This window comes from Cryptomeria japonica, chromosome 4, assembly GCF_030272615.1.
Source record: "Cryptomeria japonica chromosome 4, Sugi_1.0, whole genome shotgun sequence".
Taxonomy (NCBI): domain Eukaryota; kingdom Viridiplantae; phylum Streptophyta; class Pinopsida; order Cupressales; family Cupressaceae; genus Cryptomeria; species Cryptomeria japonica.
In genome coordinates, this window is record NC_081408.1 from 3,914,816 (window position 1) to 3,941,338 (window position 26,523).

General features: G+C 33.0%; 1 protein-coding gene across 1 annotated transcript; it reads right to left on the minus strand.

Annotated features, from left to right (window-relative positions):
* Positions 1-4,280: 4,280 nt before the first annotated feature.
* LOC131064530 (uncharacterized) lies at positions 4,281-10,498 on the minus strand. The gene is made up of 7 exons (XM_057998678.2): positions 9,834-10,498; positions 9,568-9,678; positions 9,077-9,390; positions 6,642-6,802; positions 5,541-6,546; positions 5,169-5,450; positions 4,281-5,025 (listed from the first exon to the last, which is right to left on the minus strand). The coding sequence occupies exons 5-7, from the start codon at positions 6,006-6,008 to the stop codon at positions 4,924-4,926; spliced, it is 852 nt and encodes a 283-aa protein (XP_057854661.2). The 5' UTR covers positions 6,009-6,546; positions 6,642-6,802; positions 9,077-9,390; positions 9,568-9,678; positions 9,834-10,498; the 3' UTR covers positions 4,281-4,923.
* Positions 10,499-26,523: the final 16,025 nt, after the last annotated feature.

Below are 26,523 nucleotides of genomic sequence, written 5' to 3' on the forward strand. Positions count from 1 at the left end.
TGAATCCTTTGACAAGAAAATTACGTCAAGCACACAAGAACATAGTCTTTCCTCTTTTCATTAAAAGGCACAATAGGTGTGGGTATAAATCAACCCAATCATGAACTTTTTGACCTTTATAAATGTATGTATGTTCCTAGGCCTAAAGCAGGACCAAATTTTCACTGGTCTGAAACAAGACAAAGACAACTCAAACACTTTTTATCCCTAAGGTAATGGCCAGTTGTGATATTTTCAACCCACAACTTGATATTTCTTCGACTTTGATACTACATACCTTATGTATCCCATTGTGGCAAGTAAGGATGTGATATACTAAGTCTTGTGCGAGCATAACAGACAGGTGATCCCTATGATGGGGGAGTCACCCCTTTCATCATGATACAAGTAGCCTTTCAAAAAGTCTTGTTTCTACTCAAGGAAATATGTATGGTGAGTATCTTGGGAGCAAAACCATCTATGCTCTTGCATTGAAATTTTCACAAATATCCTCAATCAATAGAATGGGTGGGCTTCTAAAAGAAGAGGTGTCTAGTAATGTTCGATGTTTTTGGACGCAAGTTTATTCTGTAGTGACTCACTTAAGAGCCTTGTAACTCATGGTGGGGCCCATATGTCCTTTCAGGAAGTTACACTATAGGAACAACTACACCCAAGGCTACAACTTTCTCTCTCACTTGATTTCTATAGTGGCTCGAAGGATTTACTGCACAAGGTCATCCCAAGAGTGATGTGTCTCTTGGCAGGCCTCTCTTAAAAATAGAAAATTTAAAGCATTACTAACACTTTTCTCTTTCACCTAGGACCACGAGACCCAAGGGAGAGGATAGTGTGTGTTAGAACTGCGACCACTCTACAAATTTGCACAAGCATGCCAAACACAAAAAATACTTGTTATTTTTAACCTTTTTATTGCAATGTGGTCTATTTTCTATTTGGAGATGTTGCTCCAATAGATATGTTGTTCTTTTTATCCCACAAAGCAATTTGTTTGTTTAAAGAAAGGAAAGCACGTTTCTTGAAAGTAAATCTCTTTGTAAGAAATGGACAAGGTGATTATTCTTTTTATAGCCCAAACTTGAAGTGTGAATCTAATTTGCAAAAAGAAATGTTGAAGCTGTTGTAAATTTTAGCTTTGCAAGTGATGTTCTTTTTAAGTCCAAAAGAAATTTTTTTGACTTGTTTTAAAGCACCAAAATGAAATTGTGAGGTTGTTTTTATCAAAGTAAATATGAATTTTTTTTAACTAATGTTTGAAAAAAAGATAAAAAGAAATAAAAAATCCTAAATTTAACTCCTCCAACCTGCAAGATATTGTTAGAAACCTGCAAAGAAAGAGGTTAGTGGAAATCCAAAACCTTATGTGGGCTCCCACAAGCCTAAATTCAGTTGTTTTGTTACAATATTGAATTCTCTAGAACAAAAGCACTAATCTGTGGAAAATACTAAGCACTAATTCTAACAACAGCACCGAAATATTAACAAAAGTGCCATAATATTAACAAAAACGCTATAATATTAACAAAAGTGCTTAATATTAACAAAAATTCTATAATTAATGTGTTAAAGCGTTAAAACCATAAAAAAAGTGCCAAAACTGACAAACAAAGGTGCCAAACCACAGAACAAAAATGCTAAAACACAACCTGTGCCTGAAAATTTTGAAAAATCACAAAAATAATAATCAAAAGGTTGCATGTTCGATTCACGTTGGGTTCACCAAATGATGCAATGCAAAAGGGGCACAAGGCACAAACACAAGTTCAAACGTTAATAGATTAGTTCCAACCAAAACTAAACACAAATGAACTCAAAAACCTTAAGATGCATACCAAGAGAGATATAAGGAAAACAATGAAAAGCATACGCAAATGAAAGAGATAAAGAAGACTCCCCAAGATGCTCCCAAAGATGCTCATAGATGTTCCTCCCTTACTCTTTTCCTCTCCAAGCTCCAAATGGGTGATTGTAAGTAGCTCTCGGCCTTTAGCACAAAACCATGGATGACATAAAGATTTGAAAGTGATTGAAAAATGATCTAAAATATATTGCTATGCGAAAGTTCTATGAACATACAAGTATAATAACAATGTAAAATGCTTACTCCTTTTCTTAAGAAATGAGTTCCTTTTATAGGGAAAAATGTTGATTGAATGGCCAAGATTGAGTGAGCTTGTGAAGGGCTAGGATTGATGGTTTTGTGATCGTTGTGATGGCTTTCAACCCAATCCCATGATGAAAAGTGTCAACATAAAATGTCTTGAGAGCATAGGGAAGGAGCATTTAATGCCCGAGGAGACATGAGGGTTACCCTAGGAGGGTTTGGTTAGGCTTGAGTTAGTGGATAAAGCTTTTATCCAAGGGTAATGCTTTTATCCAATGGATAAACTCTTGTTCTAGAGTTAATGGAGATAACCATGGTCAAAGCAATGAATGCTTGAAGAGACCCATGAGTTAAACGAGGGTTGAGTTAGAGGGAAAGTCTCTAACCATGTAGGTAAGTTGAGTTAACCATTAATTGTTATGTATGAACCATAAAGGCTTTAAAAGACTTTGGGGGTTAACTTGTTGAAGAATAAAAGCCTTTATTGCCTTTCAAATACTTTGAGGCATTTTTGAGAAGTGACCTTTGTTTGGGAATGTGCAAATGATTAGAGAGGGGGATTAGGCTAATTAGATGGGGGTTATAAGAAATTAGAAGGAAGTTAGTGAGGAAGTGGGTTTGGTGGGTGAGAGAAAATAGGATTTTATTTAGAAATAAAATCTATTTATTTGTGCAACTTGTATTTGTAGGAAAATGCAAGTGGGCTGGGATTTTTAAATAAATATTTTGATTTATTTAAAAGGGGAATTTGATTTGTGTTTTTAAATAAATGTGGATTTATTTAAATGAGAGGAATGAGGGAAATTAAATAAATTAGATTTATTTAATAACTGGATTATGGATAGGGATTTTAATTTAAATAAATTTATGTAATTTATTTAATTAAAATAGTAGAATGGGGATTGAATGAATTAATAAAATGTGAATTTAATTAATTTAGGAGTATTAGTGTATCAAATAATTATTAAATATTTATTTAATCTAGTGGATAGATTTATGTGTCTACAGTCACTAATAAGGAGTATCAATCAACACATAGACGTAATTCTAGGTGCAAGTGTACCAAATATTATAATACGTTTAATGAAACCAATTAAAAATGAAGAATTAAAGTATCACTTGTGTAGAAGGATGGTGAGTAGAGAATGTGCTAAAACCTCAAAGCAATCAATAAGATTACTATAATTAATAAATTATCATTATTGTATATGGACGGCATAATGGATCTTTGAGTAGAGAATGTGCTAAAACCTCAAAGCAATCAATAAGATTACTATAATTAATAAATTATCATTATTGTATATGGATGGCATAATGGATCTTTGAAGTGAAGAAAATTACATTGAAATGATTTATTTGAAGAAAATTTGTCATAAGATTACAATCATTGAAGGAGATGAATGGAAGACTATATTCAAGATAAATGAAAGACTAGGTGAGTTGTTGGTTATGTCTTCTGGGTTGACTAAATCACTAAGTACATTTATGAGGTTAATGAATGAGGTTTGAATGAAGCCCTTAGGTGATTTTGTGATTATTTACTTGGATAATATTTTAATTTTTATCAATAATGAAGAACGCTATAAAATATCCCATTGGTATTGTATTTCTAATAAGAGAGGAAAAGTTATTTTTCAATATAAAAAAAAACAACTTTACAAAGTTAGTGTTGGTAATTTTGGGGATTTTTATTGTCATTAAGTTGTCTCAACCATATAATCCTAACATTTTGAATAACTTAATTAATTTTTGCATATATTATTATATCCTATGTTTCTAACTTCTTAATGTCATGTCATATTTTTGGGACCTCTTGCTGAGGTGGCATCCTACATGGAAGGTGAGACTATATAACATTGATTCTTATAATATAGGAAGTTTGTGATCACTTTAGAGTTCCTATTTTTAGGGGCTAGTTTCATAATATGCTATGTTGGGACTATGACAAGTTTCCATTTTGACTGTGATAGGTACTAGTTTAGCAGACGATTCATGAGTAGTAGATGTTTAACAACTGCAATTTTAAATTTTATAAAATTATAAAAATGAACCACACTAATACTTCTACATGACATTAATTGGTATCATTTAAATTAATTCAAATACACATTACTATTAAATGAGTTATATTTAACTAATTTTTAAATTTATAAAATTATAAAAAATGAGCCAAATTAATACTCCAAAACTTAATGGCCATTCTTCTAAGCCAGGATAGTTGAACAATGTTATTTTTTCCAAATTGCTGATGATCAGAAGAAAATTTGAATTATATTCTTTTTTACTTTAGTTTGTCTGTATGTTAGTAATTAGCATTTTTGAAGGTCTTAAGGGCATTTTTAGCCCTTGAAAGCGGCATGCTCTTTCAAATTTGTGTCTACAACTCTTGGAGACCTTTCCAACAAGATCAACGGCTTGTAATTTCCAGTCCCGAGCATAAAGTTATGTCTAGTTGAAGTTAGGATAAAATTTCATATAGTTTTTTTGAAAATTTCGTAGTTTTTAGATTTTATTATGTAATGAACAAATGTGACTATTGGACTTCAATTCTCAAGAGGTTTTTTGTGGCTCTTGGAATCTCATGAACTTCTATATGTTGGGTTTTCGAATGAAATAGATTACTTTATGGCTTGCTTCAATTCTATGATTTCCGGTTCTTGTCATCCGAATCCATAATTCGGATCAGCTGACGTCTCCAATTTTGGAAGGAAGTTCCATCAACTTAGGGCAATCATATATCTCTAATTCCTCTAACTTTGTTAGCTTCTCCACTCCATCTGGTAACCTTTCCATAGTTGGAATATTGAGAAAGCGCAATTCTACAAGCGAGGAGTGTCCTGGGAAGGAATTATAGAATTTGCAACTCCGTTCTCAGAAGAAATTATATTTGTAATGCCCATCACACGCAGATTTGGAGGAAGCTACATATATTTGCACAACAATTATGAAAAGGATGTCAAGTGTCATTCTAAAATCTAATCAAAGCTAAATTGTCATAATGTCAAGTGACATTCTAAAATCTAATCAAAGCTAAATTGAAATGATAAAGATTTGCAGATCTTACCTCGTACAAACTCATGCCTTGCGTCAATGGGCTATCGTAGAAGAAAAGATGGTCTAGTTTCTCAAACTCCATTGGTAAATCAGAGATGTCTTTTGGAAGTTCGAGGTGTCTGAGTTGTTTAAATGTTTTATGACATTTCCCCTTGAAGGTTAGTTGCGATACGTTTCCATAATATAGTATTCTTAACGAATTACTCATAGAGTTAAGGTGATATTCATTAATTTCTATCGGAGGGTGCTCATATGGTTCACCATAAAAGATGCCTTTTAAATTTTTGAGTTTCTGCACAAAATAAACAAATACATTACTATGATTGTGAATAAAAACTATATTTTGTTAATATTGACAAGGGACATTGTAAGTATGACATACCTCTTCATGTTTCAAACATTCCAATAAACTCTCAGGATCTGTTATTCTGTTTCCCTCTGACATCTTTTTCCCTCTTGCTCGGACTATGTCATGAACAATCAGACGGCCACCTGCATCTGTCTTGACGAATGACACCTCTTCGAGAGCTCTGAATTCCTCCTCTGCAACTCTGTATGCCACATATTTACTCATAAAGCCTCGTGTTGGAAAGAAGGATGTGATGTCCAGGAAAGCCTCTTTGACACGCGGCGACAATCTATGGTAGACAAAATCAACCATACGGTCGGTGATATCTTCGTCTTCCACCTTCTCTCCTTCTCTAATCATCTCTAATATTTCTATATCGTTTGCATTTTTAGTACTTATAGCCAGTTGCGAACCAATTAAATCAAGCAGAAGCGGAACGCCACCACAAAGCTTGAGCAGCGCGCCTATGTTCCTTTCATCATTGTACTCCGAAACATTCATCAGCAAAAGATTTCTTGCCTCTGGCGATGGAAGAGGGCTCACCGCATATGGTCGGCGTTCAATTTTCCAGGAGACAAAGATGTCGGTCTCCCGTAGATTTCGGGTAGTGAGAAGTATTCTGCTGTTGGGTGGAAGGCAGCTGCCCAAGTTTGCAGGTAGAAGTTTCTTCAGATCTTCTCTTTGGAGACCATTGTCGATATACAGAAATAGAGGCTGATTACGATTCTTTGTGAAATGTGACCGGAGATCATTCCCTGACCTTCGTGACAGTCTCTCAATTTCACATTCAGGTTGAACAGTCCATTCAAAATCTGTTCTTGGAGGGATTTGAGATCATTCTCTGTACATTGTTGAAGCATGTGAATTCTGCAATGCTTATAACTTTGGAGGTCGATATTTTTATAAACATCATCGGCCAGAGTTGTTTTGCCGATTCCTCCGAATCCATGGACAACCACAACCACAGCTTGTGGCGATGTATGTTGTGCACTCAAATCTAGAAGTCGGATTACTTCTTCTCGTGCACTGTCGATTCCAACTGTAAAATTTGTGCAAAAAATGAATTAAAGTTTAGTGGCAAAACTCAAAGTATAACTGAACAGGTTAATATCATTTAAAGTAAAAACATCCTACCTGCTGGTTTGTATGCATATTGGTCCTGTGACGGGGGAGCGAACTTTGGCTGTTCTTTGTTTATTTGAATGATACTCCACAATTGAAGATCGTTGTACAGGCGGTCTATTCTCACTTGGCAAGCCTTTAAACTCTCGGCATTTACTGAAGCAGTAAGAAATCTTCACACAATTCAAATATTTTATTCAAATTAAATAAGTTGACTAAATAGATTTCGACATTCTTTCCATGCATATTTTAAAATAAAAAAAACTTGCGAAAGCAAGAGAAATTTACAAATAAAAAATTGCAATTTAATCACTTCCCATAAAGTATTAAAACACAAATAAGATCATTTGCAACTTCAAAATCTGAAGCATTCAAAACGAATCCTACAGACGTCGTGTTACCAAACCCTGAATCTCAACACTTAAATATGTCAAAATGACTCAAAATTTCTTGACAAAAGGACATGCATTTGAAATCGGAAACTAAGCTTTGGCTACCAAGTCTGTTCTAATATCAGGAAAACCAAAAATAATCAAAACCCAACAAAGAAAACCAGACACAATTTAATTTTATTTTTAAAACTACCTTTTCTTTTGCCGAATAAAATGTCGATAAATAACGGATTTGAACCGTTCAAATTACAGGGATCTGCAAACCTATGTTTCTGATAACGATTTCCAGCAAATAATTTCCATTGAATTCTCAACACTATTGACAAACACCCGAGTCTTCACTGATTTATGCATTATAGAACACAGTGGGGAATGCACAATTAATTGGATTGAATTAAATTTTTATGTCCGCGCATAGTCAGAGTAAGACATCTTACAAATTTCAACCTAAACGTCGGAAAAAAGCAAACAAGCAGGCTGGGAGATAGTTTCCCCTGAAATAAAAGACTGCCCGCCAGAGCAACAATGTTTAAATTTGTTCATTTCTATTGGACAATTCTTTAACACCAAGTTGTTTTTAAATTTGTTAATTTATATAGTATAATTTTTTAGCAGTAAGTCGTTCCTTATTCAATTTGAAATTTGATAATATGTAGATTATTTATTTATTTTTAAAATATATTTAATAATTTTAAATATTATTAGATTATATTAGTTTATCTGTTATCATTTTCATATAATTATATTTGTGAAAATTTAAATTATAGATAAAATATATATAATTGTTATATTGAAATATATTTTTCAACATTAAATATATATTAAGTTAAAATATTTTAAAAATAGAGTATAAATTTATTATTAAATTTTTTTTTTTTTTTCTTTTGTTAAACAATTTTAATTTTTAAAATTAAATTATTTTAAATATTTAAAAAATATTTTTTTATTAAATTTAATGATAAATTTAATTTATTTATTTTGTGAATAAATTTTAAATTTAGTATTATTCTTTGTCTTACAATTCTACTTCTTTCTTATCTTTAGAACATTATTTTAAATATCATATTACAATGTTACAATTTGAAAAATAAAGAAAATATGAAGATTATATTGAAACTTATGTATTTAATTCATTTTTAAATCATTAACAATTTGATTATGTTTATTTGGTTTCATTAGTTTCTAAACTATTTCACTAATAAATAAAGATAAAGCCTAACAACTTATTTACTATTATAATTTAAAACAATTGTTGAAATTAGATTCAAGTTACATGTTTCATTAATTCTTTGTTAAATTTTTTTATGATATTAAAGATTAATCTTAAAATTTTAATGTATTTAAAAAAAATGACAATCATTAGATCTTTACAAGTTTTTGTTGAAAATATAATATTATTTAACTTTAAAATATTTCTTAAATTTTAATATTATTTTTTCAATTTGTTTTGACATTTGAACAATGGAGACAACAATGTACTTGTAATCAAACAAGAGGTAAATATTTCAAAAAGAAAATATTTAACAACAAATTTGTGGTGAAAATAGTTTTGGGCTCTACATTCATGAATTATATGAATAGGTTTTGAGTTAACACTATTGTAATGTCAATGTTCGTGGAAATAGTGCTTGATTTGGACGAATCAAAAGACAATATCAAGCGCATTGTGGAACTGCAAATTGAACCAAAATGATAGGTGGGCCTAAAGGTTGTGCTAGACAAATTGGTTTTTGGGCTTGGCTTCCTGCAAGCATTGGGAGTTATATATATGATTAGTTACACTATTTATGAAAGAATTTATATATTTATTATTTAATATTTAAGATAATATTTTTAAATTAATTTTTTTTATTAAATTCTTATTCTTGTTGAACTTATAAATCAATAAAATATTTAAAGAAGGTAAAAATCAATAAACAAACTAAAAAAGTAGATATCATTGTCAAATTTCAGGCCTGCTTCTTTCTATTTCAAGTCAAATAGAATTGATTTTTTGATTTTTCCTAATTGTACGTGCAGCCTCTCAAATAAAAGTGCTCAAATAATTGAACTTACCTGAAAATTTTGGCGGCTGTAAGTTGGGAGGTGCAGATGCTGCATCCTACAACGATGCACTCCACTGCCTCATTTAAATGCTGCTTCTGATCTGGCATTTGCTCATCCAACTCCTTAATTTGCTTTCCAAGATTAAGCATAGCTTTCAAAATTTCAAGGCACTCTCTTTGGTTGTTAGACATCTCATTATATCTAGCCAATACAAATTCCACCATAGAAAGTGCTGCCCCCACCCAGTGAATTTTCCCAGCGCCTTAGAGTAAATCTGTGAGAATTTTCTGTGTCTCTGCACCTAACCTATCTATCGAATCCTTCTGCACGGAGAAATCCATGATATGTAAGAAAGCTATGACAATCAATATTCATTTAATATAATTATTTTCCAAACGTGTATAGTTTTAGCCACCCATTAATTTATAACTGGCTAGAGTTTAAATCATTTTGAAATTTCAGCACAAGTTGATTTTAGATTTCCGAAATTGAAACTTTACCTCTTGAGGAAGTTTGCCAATGTGTTTATCTACAAACTCCAGTAGTGTTTGGCCATCCTGGATATAAGAATTTACTTCGGCACTAGATCCTTCTTCCTTCTTCTCTCCCGACTGCGTTGGACAATAATACATTTACACTCAATATAGCCTAATTATTCTTAGGGAAGGAAAGTATATATAACTAAAATTGCGGCAAAACAAAAGATATTCTAAAAGTTGAATGGCAGAAATTCTAATTATAAAAACAATCTGAGTAGAGAACTTACCGCGATCTTCAATAGATGTTCGACGAACTTTATCAGATCGTGAAGCTGGCTTACATCATTGAATTTATGTAGAAAAGTCTCCAAATCTTTTGGAGTGGTAGTAGAAGGTCCAGCGTTAGCTGGTTGTTGAGAAGGTTGAGAAGATAATGGAGTAGTAGAAGGCCCAGCATTTACTGATTGTGGGGAAGATGGTGGAAGGGTAGAAGGTCCAGCAATGGTTTCTTCCTGAGGAAGTGAAGAGGATGAGAAGGAAGTGCAGGAGAAGCACCATGAAGGAAAAGAGAACTTCCCCATTACTAACACTATGAAAACAATACAGAGAGGAAAGATAACTGAGAAAGAAACAATATGATCACTCACTGAGCTCGTTTGGCCTCTTATAATTGTAATTTATGATCATAGAAGGCATTTTTTCCATCAACTGTCAATGTGGACCATGGTTCAAAATACGGATTCTCAACAAAGCTATTTCCACCATGAGCACAGAAGTTTCCAAGGTTAAAAAGAGGCCTAGGAAACTTGGCGTGAGCCCCAATCATGGAATAATGTTGGGCTTTAAATCAACAAGAACAAAAGAAAAGAAATGCTACCCCAGTTCACTGGCCCGCCCTTCGTGATGGTGGAAACAAAGATCGAATAACTAAAGTTCTGCCAGCCTAGAAAGCATACTGAACGAATTTTAAATATCTTCAAAGCAAGATTTGATTATGACACGCTCTATAAAGCATGGCCCTGGCCAAAAAAATATGGAAGATACTCTTTAAATATACTTTAGCTTTCCAGGCTGGCCACTTGGGTAGAAAATGATCGCTCTAAGAAAAGTATAGATTCACAACCCAACCATCTAATTGAATGTATTTCTTTTCAAATTGTGGCAATGGATTCTTATGGTTTTATAAAATTTGACATTTCCCAACGGATAAGAGCCATGAGATTCTTATTTTCATTCAAACATTGAATATCTTTAATAAAAATTCTTTGTGTGAATAAATGATCAAAAAATTAATAAAGTATTATTGATTTTATATTTCTTAAATTAAAATGTATAACATTGTTTTTTATAAGTATAATGAGACTATGTCAAGTGGCAATAATGATAGCATCAAAATGTCCATATTAATAATTCAAATGGATGAAATTTATATGTTGAATATGTTGGTCTGTAGAAAATTATAGATGGTGCTAATGATCATTCATTATACCAAGTGGATTTGTAGTGAGTTGAAAAGGGAAAAGGATCTTTCCTACCCATGTTAGTTTATCTTTTGTGATTGGTTCTACGTAGTTTCAACCTAGTAAAAAAAATAAACCATCTATAAATTAGGATTGACTGGCTAAGGATGTCTTGAGATGAACATATTTATATCTTATTAATTCTTTGCTATATTTTCTAGTATTCAAATTAATAGGACGTTACCACTTTTGTTTTGATGACATGGAGGATAGGAAGTTACTTTGAGTATGAAAGAGCTATGAGATGACTAATTTGAAAATCATGACACTAATACTTTTGCCCAAGCCAAAGTTTAATAAGGTCAATTGCACTAACACAACATTTAATATTTTATTATTTAATGTTTAATGAGAATAATGAATCAATATGTATTATTAATTTTTTTCTTGATTGATCATTAACTTTAGGCTTTGATAATTCCTATAGATATATAATTCTTAAAATAATAGATACATTATTCATACTTTAAACTATATATTATTTTTTAAATTTAAAACAAATCAATGAATTTTAATTTTATTGATGAAGTCGTATTTAAGTTTTTAACTAACTATAGATAATAATAGTACAATACTCACACAAAAAGATATGGGTTATAAAGAGGAACACCCTCAAATTTTAGGTCGGATGACATGTAAAACAAAAATAAAATTTTAACAAAGGACCAAATTCAAATATAAAAAACTATGTAGCTAATTTAACATTGATAGAAGGTAGATCTTTATCATCAAGTTTCCAACAAACATCATTGGGGATAAAATTATCATTAATCAACTCCCAACAAGTGAGAGTGCCCCCTTCCTTAGGGGTTTCAACTGAAGTTTGGTAAGCATAAATTAGAAGAATGGCCAACTAGAGAAAAATTGCCAAATTTTAGCCAACTAGAAGCACCATGACCATGAGAAGAGGCAAAACATGGCCATTAGGGATCAAAATATACATGTAAAGGATTATCTCTATTTCCCAAGGGATAAGAGCCATGGGACTAAGATCTACAATCTCTTGTAAAAGATTGGTTGAATCCTCATTAGTGCCCTCAAGAAGGAGAAGAGTGGGGAGGTGAGTCTAGAAATAATGTATAGAAATGTACCCTTGTGATACAAAAGATCATATAAATAAACCATTTCAAGGACAACTTTACTAGATTGCATCTAAATCTAAGTAAACATATTGGGGAAAATTGTTTCTTTAGTATACAAAGAAAATTTGAACATAGGCATAAACCAAACATGTTGAAAAAGGAGGCACATTTTTTCTTTAACAAATGTTGAAGAGTATTTTCACCATGAATGTATGCCAAATATACTTGAAAGGAAGACAATACCAATTCCTTAAAAAACAAATATTCCATAATTTAAAAGGATAAAGCCTAAAAGTATGAAAAAAATATTGAGTCCATTTTCAAGCTTCCTAGGTTCTACTATAAAACCAAAAGAGATTCTTGAGAGTCCCAAACTATTCATAAAATACATAATTTGGATAAATAACTCATAGATGATTTTAAAAAACCAAGTAGAAGCCTAGACAAAAGATAATATGCTAAAATAGATTGATTTAGTCTTAAAAATAGCCAACCAAGTGGCAAGAGAAGATTGAACCCACTAATTATGGTTTAGCTAATAAACCATAAAAATAAGAGGAGAAACCCATAAATAATCAGAAAAATAGAGTAGCATAATAAAATAGAGCATACACAATGACTAAAAAGTAGAGTATGAATACATACTCATAAATGAATAGCCGAATATCTTACCGAATGATTATTATGGAGTAAAAGATACATATTTATAGCTGCCAATGACTGGACAACTTCCTATAATTTTGCTACTCATTTTGACAACAAACTACTATTGATTAACATGTACTAAAAACATTTTACAAGGCAATAGAGTAGATGGACATGGAAAAGGACTCTTTGACAACTAATTGGATCTATGGGACATATCTTTAGTTAGTTATTGTTTGTGATTACAACTCCTTGACACATAAACACGATTTGTTATAACTTATTCTAACACTCCCCCTTAAGGAATAACAAATTTTCACTAACACCTAGCATATATGTACAAATTAGAAACTTTTCTTTTCCCAATTCCTTAGTGAATACATCAGCCATGTTGTCATTGGTATTACAATATTGTAGCTCAATCTCTTGAGACTGAACCTTTTCTCTTGTAAAAGGATGTTGAGTTTCAATATGTCTTGATCTTGAATGATAAACTAGATTGTTTGCAAGCTTGATTGTACTTTGATTGTCATACTTGATTTGAATTGGTCCTTCTTTCTTTTGTCCCATATCTTCAATAATTCTCCTTAGCCAAACAACTTCATAGGTAGAACTACACAATGCTTTGTACTCAACTTCAGTAGATGACAAGGAAATAGTTGGTTTCTTTTTGCTTCTAGAAGAAACAACACTTGGTCCTATGGTGAATGCATAATCAATTGTTGACTTACGATCATCTAGATCATTTTCCCAATCAAAATTTGAATAACCTATCAACTCAACATTCAAATGGTTAGTATATTCAGTGCCAAAGTTTACAGTACCCCTGTATGTATTGAATGAATTTCTTTACTACTTTCCAATGATGCTCAAGAGGGTTAGCCATAAATTGGCTAAGTATGTTGACTAAATATGAAATAACAAGCCTTGTAGTGGTCAAGTAGTTCAAAATTCCCACCATTTTCCTATGCAAAGTTCCATTGACTTCTCAATTATTATTATCACAACTAAACTTGAAATTTTATTCTAATAGAGTGCATGTTTTTTTACAATCTTGCATATTAAACCTTTGGATCAGCTTCTTGGCATACTTACTTTTAGTAATCAAAGTCTTACCATATTGTCTCCATACTTCAATTCCTAAACAATAATGTATTTTACCAAGATCCTTCATTCCAACTGTCTTTGATAAATCTACTTTGATTTTACCAATTAGATTTATAGCACTTCTATTTATGATTAAGTCATCCGCATACAATTAAATCAAAACAACATTCCCATGTTCATCATTCTTTATATACAAATTTGGATCATTTTTACTCCCGATAAACCCTTGTTGTAAGAAGAATTTATCAATTTTCTCATAGCATGATCTTGTTGCTTGTTTGAGACCATATAGTTCTTTATTTAGCCTACACACCAAATGTTATTTTCCCTTCTTTACAAAGCCTTTAGGTTGAATAAAATAAATTTCTTCCTTTAAATCACCATTTAAAAATGTTGTCTTAACATCCATTTGATGAGGATCCCAATTAAACTTAGTAGCAAGTGTAATCATAAGTCTAATAGTATTCATTTGAGCTACAATACAAAAGTATATTCATTATCTATTCCTTCATTTTGTGTGTGCCCTTTTGTAACTAATCTAGGTTTGAATTTATCAATAGTACCAATTTCTTTAAAATTAGTCTTGAAAAAACATTTAGAGCCTATAGGAATTTTATTTGCGGGTAATTCAACTAATTACCAAGTGTCATTATCCATAATTGCATCATATTATTATTGTATTGCATTCATCCATTCCTTATGATTCTTAGCTTCTTCAAAATTTTGAGGTTCATCTACAGTCATTAGAGCATAGTCATTACACCTAATTGGTGCTTTTATTTTCCTTGCTGATCTTCTTAATGATTCATTATTGATAGGAGTAGCTTCACCTTGGCTTAATTCACACCTACTTTGTTCATGAATGTGTTGATTTGTAATATCTAAAATTTCATTTTCTTCAAGTAATTTACATGAAGTAGTGTTATTCTCCTTTTGTTCCTCTTGAACATCATCTGCAAACTCATGAAATTTGAAATCTCTACAAGAGAATACCCTATGAGTATATGGATCATACATCTTGTTGTGGGATACTAAACCATACTCTCTTAAAAATTTGTCCTTATTTGGCCGCCCACCTTGGTGTTCATGTCCCGAGGCCTGATTGGAGTCCTGATTCTATTCACATTATGAAAACTTTTCATTATTTTCACCTTGCACTTCATTTCCCCTCATTTTTTGGTGCTTGATTGGTCACGACAAAGGCACTAGTGCCTTGGTCTCCCCAAGACCAAAGCACCCAGTGCCTTGGTCCTCCCAATTAGCACATATTTTGAGGCCCTTCAGTGATCATAATATTTTGGTGGGGACCTAGATCCTATGTTGGCTCATGTCAAAAAATTAAGTTGTTTTTCAATGGGCAAGTATAAAAGGAGGGCTGACCCTCTCATTTTGTGATCAATTTGAATTCATATTTATTCAAGAGAGAAAAATGGATATCTACATTCAAGTGAGCAAGCAATCAATCTTCTTTCAAGTATTGAAGTAGAGATAAGGTCAAGATTCAAGCATTAGAGTTCACATTCATGTTGTATGTTATTGAAGACTTCATGAAACCCTAATTCCTTGTGGAGACAAACAAAAAACCATTCTAAGGTATAACATTAGTGTTTGAATAGTCATTATTTAGCATATCCCTCAAAAGGAGAATATTTTCATTACTGCAATTTAATTATATTTCATTTCTATTTCATGGTTAATTCCAAAACTGAGGTTTGACCTAGGGCAACCCCCCATTTCCAACTTATTTCCCTTCTCTACTGTGTGCATGAATAGGTATAGAGATGTGATCTTTGGAATTAGCTATATTTACAGTGATGAATCGATCTCCCATTGAAGTGCGAAAAGTGTGGAGGACTAGAGCGACCACCATCCTAGTCCCAATAAATCAGAAGCTCCTTCTAGGAATAGATCTGAATATATTTACATTCCTTAGATCAAGGTTTGTGGGTCAATCTGATGACTACAACTCACTATTTATGCATTTTTACATCAATTTCAACACAATTACCCTAATTTCAACAATTCAATTTAAAAGTGGATTAAATCAATCTTACCCAAAAACAAATCAAATAAGAATTCTTATTGTGATTTTTTTTTATTTGTGGTTAGACCTATTGAGTTTGTACTCCTCATTTAATGTAATTGGCCCCAATGTAAAAATCGGTGGTTTCTTCCTTCTATGATCAAAACCCTAATTTTTCACCACATTAAATTTTGGTGGAACTGACATCTTACACTATAATTTTTCTAATTTATATTCTCACATCTAAGTGTTTTGATTATAGGCAAAAACTAGTTTTACAAGGACTAGAAACCAAAGTCATCAAAAAAACACCAAAACCAATCTTAAAAAACAAACCATCCGGGACCCAATAGAAAACAAATATGTGAACCAGCTCACAAAAACCCAGGGAAAAATAGCCCCACATAACAACATCCAAGAACAAAACAAAACAAAACTTTAAACAAAAATACAAAATTTTGACCAATTTATCATTCTTCTGAATGACATCCTCATAGATACTCTTAACTTTCTTAATGATGTTTTCAACAGGGACATACCCTTATCCTTGCTACAGAGCCTCATTGCTGGACCAAGTAGGGTCTTCTTGTTCTCATCTAAGTCTGCTTCACATCCTCTGAGGAAGCCCTCTATTTATTAAGGATACCAGTATCCACAACCTTAGCTTTCCCGACCATCTTGGTCCTACTAGTGGGGGCCTTGCCTTGAGAAATTACATGAAGAACTTTGAACTGTTCATTGATTCTATGAAGACCATCACTAGTATTATCTATGACAGACATACTCATCTCCACCACCACACTCAAACTCTGCTGAAGTTTATAAAAATTTATTTCATAGAACTTTAATGCACTCTTCATGGTCCTCCTTAAGGTTTTTAATCCCATTAGCCAGAGTATGCATATTCGTAAGAATACTATCTAGTTCTTCGTTGGGTAGATTGGCCTTCTCCTTGAGATTATTAATGTCTTGAAAGATCCAGGTGAACAAGGAAATTTTTTTATCCAGTAAATTCCTCAATTTAATATTCATAATCGTATTCTTAGGGACCGAGGAACCCATCTCCTTAGGAGTAAACCCACCACCATCAGTAGGCATAAAAAAATTAACCCCTTGATCCTTCATAGGCCCTTCCAAATTAATTTGAGAGACATTGACCAGCTTAGAAGAATTCTTGTTGACATTGACAAATGGGGGCCTAGAGATTTTGGTTTTACCCTTAGCACTCAACATAGAAACCCTAGCCACCCTTTTACCCTTCACATTAGAACTAGGGTACACTGAATTTGGGACATATTCAGGGTCATCCTCTTCATTAGATAAAACAATTTTTTTTTTGCTAGTAGGGTTAGATAATTTGGATGGTGAGGGGCCTTGTTTATTATAAATATGAAAGACCTCGTCCCAATCAGAGTCTTCTTCTTCATCAAAATAAGTGTCCCCATAATGAATTTGGACATTCTTCTTGAATTCAATACTAGTTTTATCCCTCATATTCCTCTCAACATGGAGAGCCTTGGCATACTCCATAATCAATAGGATTAATCCCTAATGGAGAACAGGGGAGAATGCATTTTTCTCATGAGCCCTAATGCTATTATGCAATGATGAGACCAAATAAAAGGGCAAAGAAATGCACTTTATATGTCAAAAATGATTAAGAATGATGAAGTGATAGTTGAATAAGCTTTAGAATTTGCCATCAAGGGTGAGGTAGCACATGATAACCTCTAGAACCACCTGCCATGGCTTCAGAAGTGAGGAGCTCTCCCACCCACCATTAGTATTCTTCCTACCCTTCTCCCTTTCTTTCAACATGAAAAATTTTTCCACTACTGATATCGCACATTTCTTATCTCTGTAGAATTTTTTACCCTCAATCAGAGTGTTGGACACCTTTACCACCAACTCCTTATTAACCTCCAGCTCCATACCATAGACATAGAGTACCCCATCCTTCCACCCATGAACAAAGGCCTCAGCAACAAGGGCATCCACACCATGAAGCATCTAGATATAACCAGTCAAGCATCCCGCTAAAAGTTGTTTACAAATTGCTTCCTTATATTGCCATTTTTCATAGATTAAGGGCTCGAAATGATTTATGTCTCCCCCCATCTTACATAAATCTCAAATATAAACAACCTACAACATAAATAGAACCGAGCTAAACCAGATAGAAATAATTAGAAAATCCACAAGAAAGTTGGTCTTTCTCCACCTAAAAAATGTCCTTCCTAGGACACCTTGGAAGACATCATTCTCCATCATCTCCAAAATCGCCCTGAGCTTTGCACACATCATAATCATTGCAGAGAAAGGTAAGAATATCCATTGGTATTCGATCATAAATGTTCTAAACTTTCCTACATGGAAAGTCTACCCTAATGTTGGCCAAATTATCCAGTACCTTATTACCTTCTTGGTAAACATGTGAAATTTTAAATTCATCAATGTCCCTGAGAAGCATAAGGCTATCTTCAATAATATGTTTAATCAACCAACTAGGGGAGGGGAACCTAATAAACTATTAGTGATCTTTAGGGAGTCACACTCCAACCAGACCCTTCTCAAACCCTTCTCTTTTGCCAATTTGATCCCAACATAGGCTACGAAGGCCTTGGCAAAGTGGTTTGTGTGGGTACCCAGAGGGAGGTCTATTGCCGAGACCAGCTTGCCATTCTGATCATACACCACTCACCCACAACCAGCAGGTCTGAGATTCCCCTTCATCACCCCATTCAGATTTGAGTGTTTATGCATTTCAAATTCAAATTTAAATTTGTAAGTTTTATTTCCAATTGCATTTAAAAACTTTAGAGGTTAAATTCACAAAAACCTTAATTTTTAATTCTAAAATTGAGCTTGTGGGTTGCCTAATTTGAATTTATTATATAAAATAAAATTATTCATTTAATTTAAAATTTAAAATTTCCATCATAGATCTATTTTTCAAATTGAATTACATATATTTAGTGGTTGAATTTACAAAAATCCTAATTTATAATTCTAAAATTTATCATGTGGATTGCATAAATTAATTTTTAGATCTGATCTTTATGAATGTTATGCTATGATCTAGATGAATTTCTCTTTTAGATTAACAAATCAAATTGCTTAATTGATTGGTTAATCAATCATTTTCAGAAAAAATGTATTGCTTAAACATAATTTTTAAATTCAAATTCAAATATCCCTCCTTTGTGCATGAATTTTACTACCATTATTCCTACCTATAATATTTCCATGAGAAGAAGTTGTAGAATTAAGGCTTCCCAAGGTTTAATTACTAAGGACATGGAGCCTAATTTGGATAACTTGTTTCATGAGAATGTGGGTGGTTCTTCTATTTCAACAATTGAAGTCATTTATCCCAATTCTTTACATAATTCTTATGATGAGGGTGAATTAGTAACTAGGGTTTTCGTTGACCAATTAGAGAATATTGACAATGAATTTGAAAATATTCAACAACGAACGAGTTAACAATACTTGGAAAGTGAGGCTATCCCACTAATTCAAGAATTAAAAAGAATGGTTCAAAGTGATAAAGTTAGTGTACATTTCTACCCATGCTTATATTGTTGACACTAATATCATGCCTATAAAAAGTTGTGTTAAAGTCCTTGGTTACACTCAAGCTCCTATTCAAGTTAATCATTCTATTTCTATGACTACATCTATGCCTAGTGTGCCTAATTTCTCATCTAACATCATGGCTAATTCCACACAAAATTTTAATCCTATACATGTTAGTCAAGTAAGCAACATTAATAATTAAAATTATTTCATACCTCCTTTCGTGAGTTTTTTGGATTTGTGACCCAATCATCTCCCATTCCTATGCATCATAGTGTTCCACCTCTTTATTCTCAACCTCCTCCTTCATTTAACAATGTTACTCCTCCATCCCAATCCAAAATTTCTAATTTCAACCCATCCACTGAAGAAACCATTAATAGCCTAGCTCAAACCGTGTCATCCTTGCAACAAAAAATAGCTTCCATGAACCAATCCATGTTTAATGTGGTTACATTTGATGTAGTGACCCCATTATCTAATAACATTGTTTGTGTTGACCTTGCTAAACATGAAAAATTCCTTCAATCGGAGCTTTATAATGGAAAAAATGATCCCTTGACTAATGTGAAAATATTTCAAAATTTGTGTTGTGATTTTTCTCATGATCAAAGACTTTTGGCAAAAACATTTACTAGGACATTTAGGGATAAAGCTTTGCATTGCTATTTTTCTTTTCCTCCTTACTCTATTACATTGTTTTAACGATTGGCCTAATGCTTTCATTCAACAATTTCACAATAATATTTGTCCTAAGATTGCTTGAACTAATTTGATTCATTGTAAGAAAGGTGTTAAATAAAAAGTAACTAATTTAATCGATAGATGTAAGAATTTGTATTCTCAAAACTCTTATCCTATTCCTGATCATGATGTTCAAATAATTTGTATTTCTAATTTACAAAAGGACATTAGGGATAAGCCTCTATTTTCTAAGATTACTTCCTTTCTGCAGTTGTGTGAAGTACTTCATAACTATCAGCTTCAAGTGAGTCAATTTGAACAATCTTCTTCAATGGCTCTAGTTGATAATAATGAAAGTGCTAAACAAAATTTTGTGAAGTTTTAACTAAACAAGGGATTCATCAAGTTGAATGACAATGACAATACCTAGGTAGTAGGTGTAACAACATGTGTGCTTCCTTTATCCAAGTATTTTATAAAATAATTTACTCCTCTTTCTGATTCTTTGCATAACATTATGATGCAATTATTGAACAAAAATATATTGAAACTTCCTCCCAACAAACCAACTGACACATCCAAACCTTTGTTTTCTAATATCATCATCAACCCGGTCATGACAGTAAAAAGTGTTGTTCTCGAAGGAGTAGAATTAAAGATTTGATTGATAGCAATACCATAGTTGTTAATGGTGTGAATGACAAAGGAAACAAATCTGTAGTTCCTCCAAATCAAAATCTCCAAATCTTTACTAATCCATTGCCTTATCTTTCTACTAATGTTATTGATTATGAGAATCTTGCCTTTTCTCTTAATGATCTTCGCCTTGAGTCTAAAAATGTGGTGAAACTCATTGATAATCCTGGACCTCCTAAGGACCTAGGCATTATATTTGATCCTAGTGATACTATTGAAGCTCTTGATGGCCCTCTATATATCATTGTGAAGATCAAATATATACTCTCACAACGGGTGCTCATTGATCTAGCATGCATGGTGAATGTGATAACTAAATAATATCTTTATAATTTACAATTAAATCAATTACCATATGATAAATTTGATGTGGTGATTAAGATCTTTGATATTTTCTCTTATCCCGCTATTGGTTCTATTACTCTTACCATTGTGGCTGGTACTAAGTACTTAGATGTCATTTTTTCTATCATTCCTACAATGGATCAATTTCATGTGAAGTTGGGACATCCTTGGCACTCTTCCATGAAAGCGATCCCTCCTACTATTCATATGTGTTTAAAATTCCCTCTTAATGACAAAATCATAACAAGTAATCATAGCATGTACCAACCAACGGTGAGGAGTGGAGATGTTCATCTTGATTACTTTTGGTCTAAACAATTTGAACCTCTTAAACCTAGAATTGATTCTCTCTTTGTCTCTAATCAAAAGTGGAAGAATGAGATGATCTTATCTTTGAGAAAGCCTAGAGATCCTAGACATATTACTAGTCCTCTTCATGATAGACCTATTCTTCCTCCTTATGATGGACCTGGTCTCCTTCCTACACCCTCTATTCCTCATTTCTATGTTGTTGTTCTATCTCCTACATCTTACAAATGGAAGCACCTCAAATTTCCAATATTTCAACCTAAAAAACCTTCTCTTATGCATCCTTCTTTAAAAGAAAAGAAGAAGCCTATGTTTGTTGACCCTAAATCTTCACAACCCTTGACTAAGACTAAAAGAAACTATTGTACAAGAGAAAATTGAAGGAGACATCATGCTAAGGCTCATGAACTCTCTTCTCAATCCATTTCCTCCCCAAAGACACCAAATGTTGATATAATCCTATTTGTCGAGCGTTCGCCTAACCCTAGGGAGGAAGTTCAACCTAAATCTCCAAGACATTAAATGCTTAAGGACAATGAAGGTTCACATTCTATTCTAATTAAACAGCCCATTTTTATTAATCTTGATGAAGAGGTGAATGAAAATGATGTTCATGCTAATAATTCCAATGATGAATACGAATATGTTGATGTTGACAATGACTTAGCTAAACAATTTTCACAAGCATTAATCCTAGCTCCTAGTAGCAGACAAAGTGACTCATCATTAGAGCATGGTCATTTCTTGGAACATGTGGTATCTCCACATACCATCCTTTAATTTTCTCCTCTTGCATATTGTCCACCTTCCTAAAATAATGTTGAGCAAGACTGATAAACAGATAATTTTCTTGATTAGCTTCATTCATGTCATAGATTCTCTCTCTCCTCTCCTTCTTGTTCATAATCTTCCTCTATTTGTTTCTCAATTCTTCTATTTGTTGTCCCTAGTGTTGTCTACTTGAGGATAAAGCAAAGCATTGAGATCTCTTTTGGTCTCTCCCATGCTGACTCAAAAGACACATGAGCTCTTCTTCCATTGTGGTTCTACTTTCTTTGGGGGGTGAATAAATTCCAATGAAAAATATATACGTGATCTAAAATTATTTATCATAAGAGCATATGGACAACAGAGTTAAGTATAACCCTTATGTGTTGTGTTTGGGATCATTGTCCTTTGATTTGTACTTTCATTGGGGCATCCCATTGTGATAATGTTCTTGATGTTTGGATGCATGTATACTACCTTAAAGAAATTTCTCCCATTGTGGCATATACAATCTCTTTAACATAGGGGCACACACTTCACTCAATGCTTCTCACTTTTGCATATCTCGATAGTCAAATTACTTTGCAAACTTAGTCCTTTTCTTTGTAATTTTGGTATTTTTCTTTTCATGACTCATGGTAAGTGAACCTTACTTGGATAGTGATCTAAAGAAACCCTAGTTAAAGCTTCTTCTTCATCATGGGATCCATCAATGGAGTGAATAGGCACATGATTAGGATGGGAAAAATTAGCATGATCCTCATTAAAGAAGTCACCCAGATTAGGCTCCATCTCCTTGGTAATTAAACCTTGGGAAACCTTAATTCCAATGCTTTGTATAATGGGGATAGGATAGGTAGGATTAATAGTGGTAAAACTCATGCACTAGAGGGAAAATTTGAATTTTGAATTGTGGAACAAAGCTTACAAAAATGAGTAATGCAAAATGGAAAGAAATAATGATTACACAATTTGAACTTTGTTGGAGGAAGAGGATGACACAATTTTAAAAAATGAAAGGAAATTGAAATTAATACCACTTAATTTTAAAATCAGAATTTTTAAAATCAGGGCAAACTATAATTAACCTCTTAATTTTAAAAAATTTCTTGAAATTTGAAATGTTGAATTTTGAAGGTATTTTCACTTCTAGAGCGATCAAAAATCAATGAAATCAGCCAATCTTCCGGATTTAAGCTATTAAATACAATCATAAAAACCTCCTAAAAAAATTTTTAAAAAAGTTGAGGACTGTGGCGGGAACGCACATGGTCTGACCAACTTTTTTCGAAATTTTTCAGGGATGGATATTACGATGATTTTAAAGCTAACCCCAAAAAGTTGGTGAATTTTATGATCTCTAGATTGGCGAAATGAAGGCGCAAATGTGAAAATAGGACCCTATTAGGGTTTTGAAGAAAAAGAGGAATTGGATTGCAATTTTGAAAAGGGTCAAACCTAATGGATAGGGACACCTTAGAAAATGTTTAGAAATCTGAATTGAAATGAAATTGATTTGAAATTCACACAAAATCCAATTAATTTGAAATATTAGGGTTTGATGACCTAACCACTTAATTTTGAAATTTGAATTTTGGGAAAAGGGGGGGAATTTGAAAATTTGAATTGTAAGATCGAAGAAAAATCTGAAAATTAAAGTGAAATCCAATTTTTGCACAAGTTCAAGATGTTTTTTAAAAATTAGGTTTTTTACATGTAACCTCTTAATTTTGTAAGTTTTAATTGCAAATTCAACAAGACAAAGAGGAAATTGAATTTGACAAACAAAGCAATTTTCAGATCTTAGATAACCACAAGAAATTTTTACAAATCACAAGTTCAATTTTAAATTTAAAAACTAGGGTTTTTAATGATTTAACCACTTAGTTTGTAGAAAGTTGAAACTTGTAAGTGAAAAATATGCAATTTTTTTCAAAGGAAAGCATGCAAAATGTCGGGTTCACAAAAATGTAATGGTGGAAAAATGGTGAATGATAGATCAAGGAAGAAACTACCCTTTCCCTCAAAGAGAGATGAGAGTTTCCCTATTGATTACCATTCAAGCACTTTTCACCATGTTACATTAGAAAGAGGAGAGGATGATTCACTAGATTCAATCTCTCCACATGAAGATGGCGGATTGAATTCTGAATGAATGGAGAATGATAAGTTGATCCCCTCTTCCTTTTTTGAAATAAAAAGGAAATTAATTGAGTTATGTAGTGCAAAAGTGACAAAGAGTTGATTATAACTTGAGATAGGAATATGTGATGAAGTCGTGCACCTGGATCTAACAGTAAAATGTAAAGGCAAAGTTGCCCTGTGAATTTGAGGAAAAGTTGCCCGGACCATGGCGGGAATGTACACGGTCCTTCGAAAAATCCACGAAACAAAAAAGGTTTTTCCGTCTCTCCAAATGAAGCTTGGATCCGAAAGTACAGTTGCGCACCTGCAATCTATAGACAAAAAAGAGAGGAAGATGGGTTGGGATTGGGGGTTTACCTTTACACAAACCCCAATTTTGCAATTAACCAAGTAATGAAAGAAAGTACTTGCAAGTAGTTGTAAATGAAAGACTGAATTGTAAATCACCTCAAGGGAGGTGCTAGTAGCAATGTAGATAGAAGTTCCTGTGTGGAATTGAATATTGAAATCAATCTCCTCTTCAATGGTTGAATCCTTGACTTGAATGCAACACCTAGCCTTGAAGGAAGACTTGAGAATGCTAAATGCTGGAAAAGAATGCTTGAATGCTTGATCACTTATGCAACTTGAATCTCTCCAACTTCAACCTATCCAACTTATCAAATTTCCACCTATGCAAATGAGAGGATGAATTCCTCTTAAATACATGTTAGTGGATTTGAATTTTGTCATGGGTTGACATCAGGGGAGTTTCCTGCTCGAGGCACAACCAACAATGCAACCCTAGGAAGGGTCCTACCCCAAAATAGGGTAGGGAAAGGGGTGCCACACCCTTGTCCTGGGAGGATAAGGGCGCCACGCTCCTGTCCAAGGGGCGATAGTCACGCCATGCTCTTGTCCCACCCCTTTCTCTAGGGCAGAGTGTGAACGGGGTGATGCAGAGGCCAAGGAAGAAGTTGTTTCTGCAAGCTAAGAAATCTTCGATATCCGATCAGGCTAGAAGATTCGAATTCGCATGCATGAGGACCCTAATGAAGTCAAAAATTGTTAAGGTCACAATTTTATGACACTACAATCTGAAAACCCTTCTTACATAATTCCAATGTCCTTTACCAGGATTTTTCATAAATCTACTAAGAACTCCCACTACTTGGGCAATATTTGGTCTTGTACAAACCATAGAAAATAGAAGGCTTCCTACACCACTAGCATATGGAACTTTAGACATCTCTTCAAGTTCATCATCTATTTTAGGACATTGTTCTAGAGATAGCTTGGTGCCAACTATAAACGGAATATTAACTAGCTTACAATCATGCATGAAAAAATGTTGCAAAATAGTGTCAACACACTTCTTTTGACTTAACCATAGTTCTCTATTGACCCAATCCTTGTTTATTTCCATACCCAAGATATATATTTCAGCCTCTAAATCTTTCATATCAAATGTACCAAATAGTTGACTCTTAAGTTCCCTAATCATTCCCTTATCTTTTCCAATAAATAACATATCATCAACATAAAGGACAATGACTAGTAATTGATTGTTAATTAATTTGAAATAAACATGATTATCTTCTTCACCTATAACAAAGTCATGATTCAATACAAAAGCATCAAATTTATGATACCACATTCTTGGTGACTAATTCAAACCATACAAATATCTCTTTAACCGACAAATCAAGTGTTCATGTCCTTTCACAATAAAATTATTAGGTTGTTTCATAAATATTTCCTCATAATTTATTTTAAAATCCATTTTCTCTACTTCTAAATCAAAAGCAACAACAATGGATAAAAGAAATCTAATGGAAGTTAGTTTAGCCACAAGAGAAAAAATCTCACCAAAATCCACTCCCTCAAACCGTGAGTAATCTTTTGCCACTAACCAAGCCTTGTGCCATTCCAACTTATCATATGATCTAAAAATTTTCTTAAATACCCATTGGCGTCCAATGGCTTTTCTCCCCTTAGGAAGTTAAACTAGATCCCACGTGCCACATTTTTTCAGAGCCTTTATTTCATCTTTCATTGCCTCTAACCAAGACTCGTTCTCATTTGAAGATAAGGC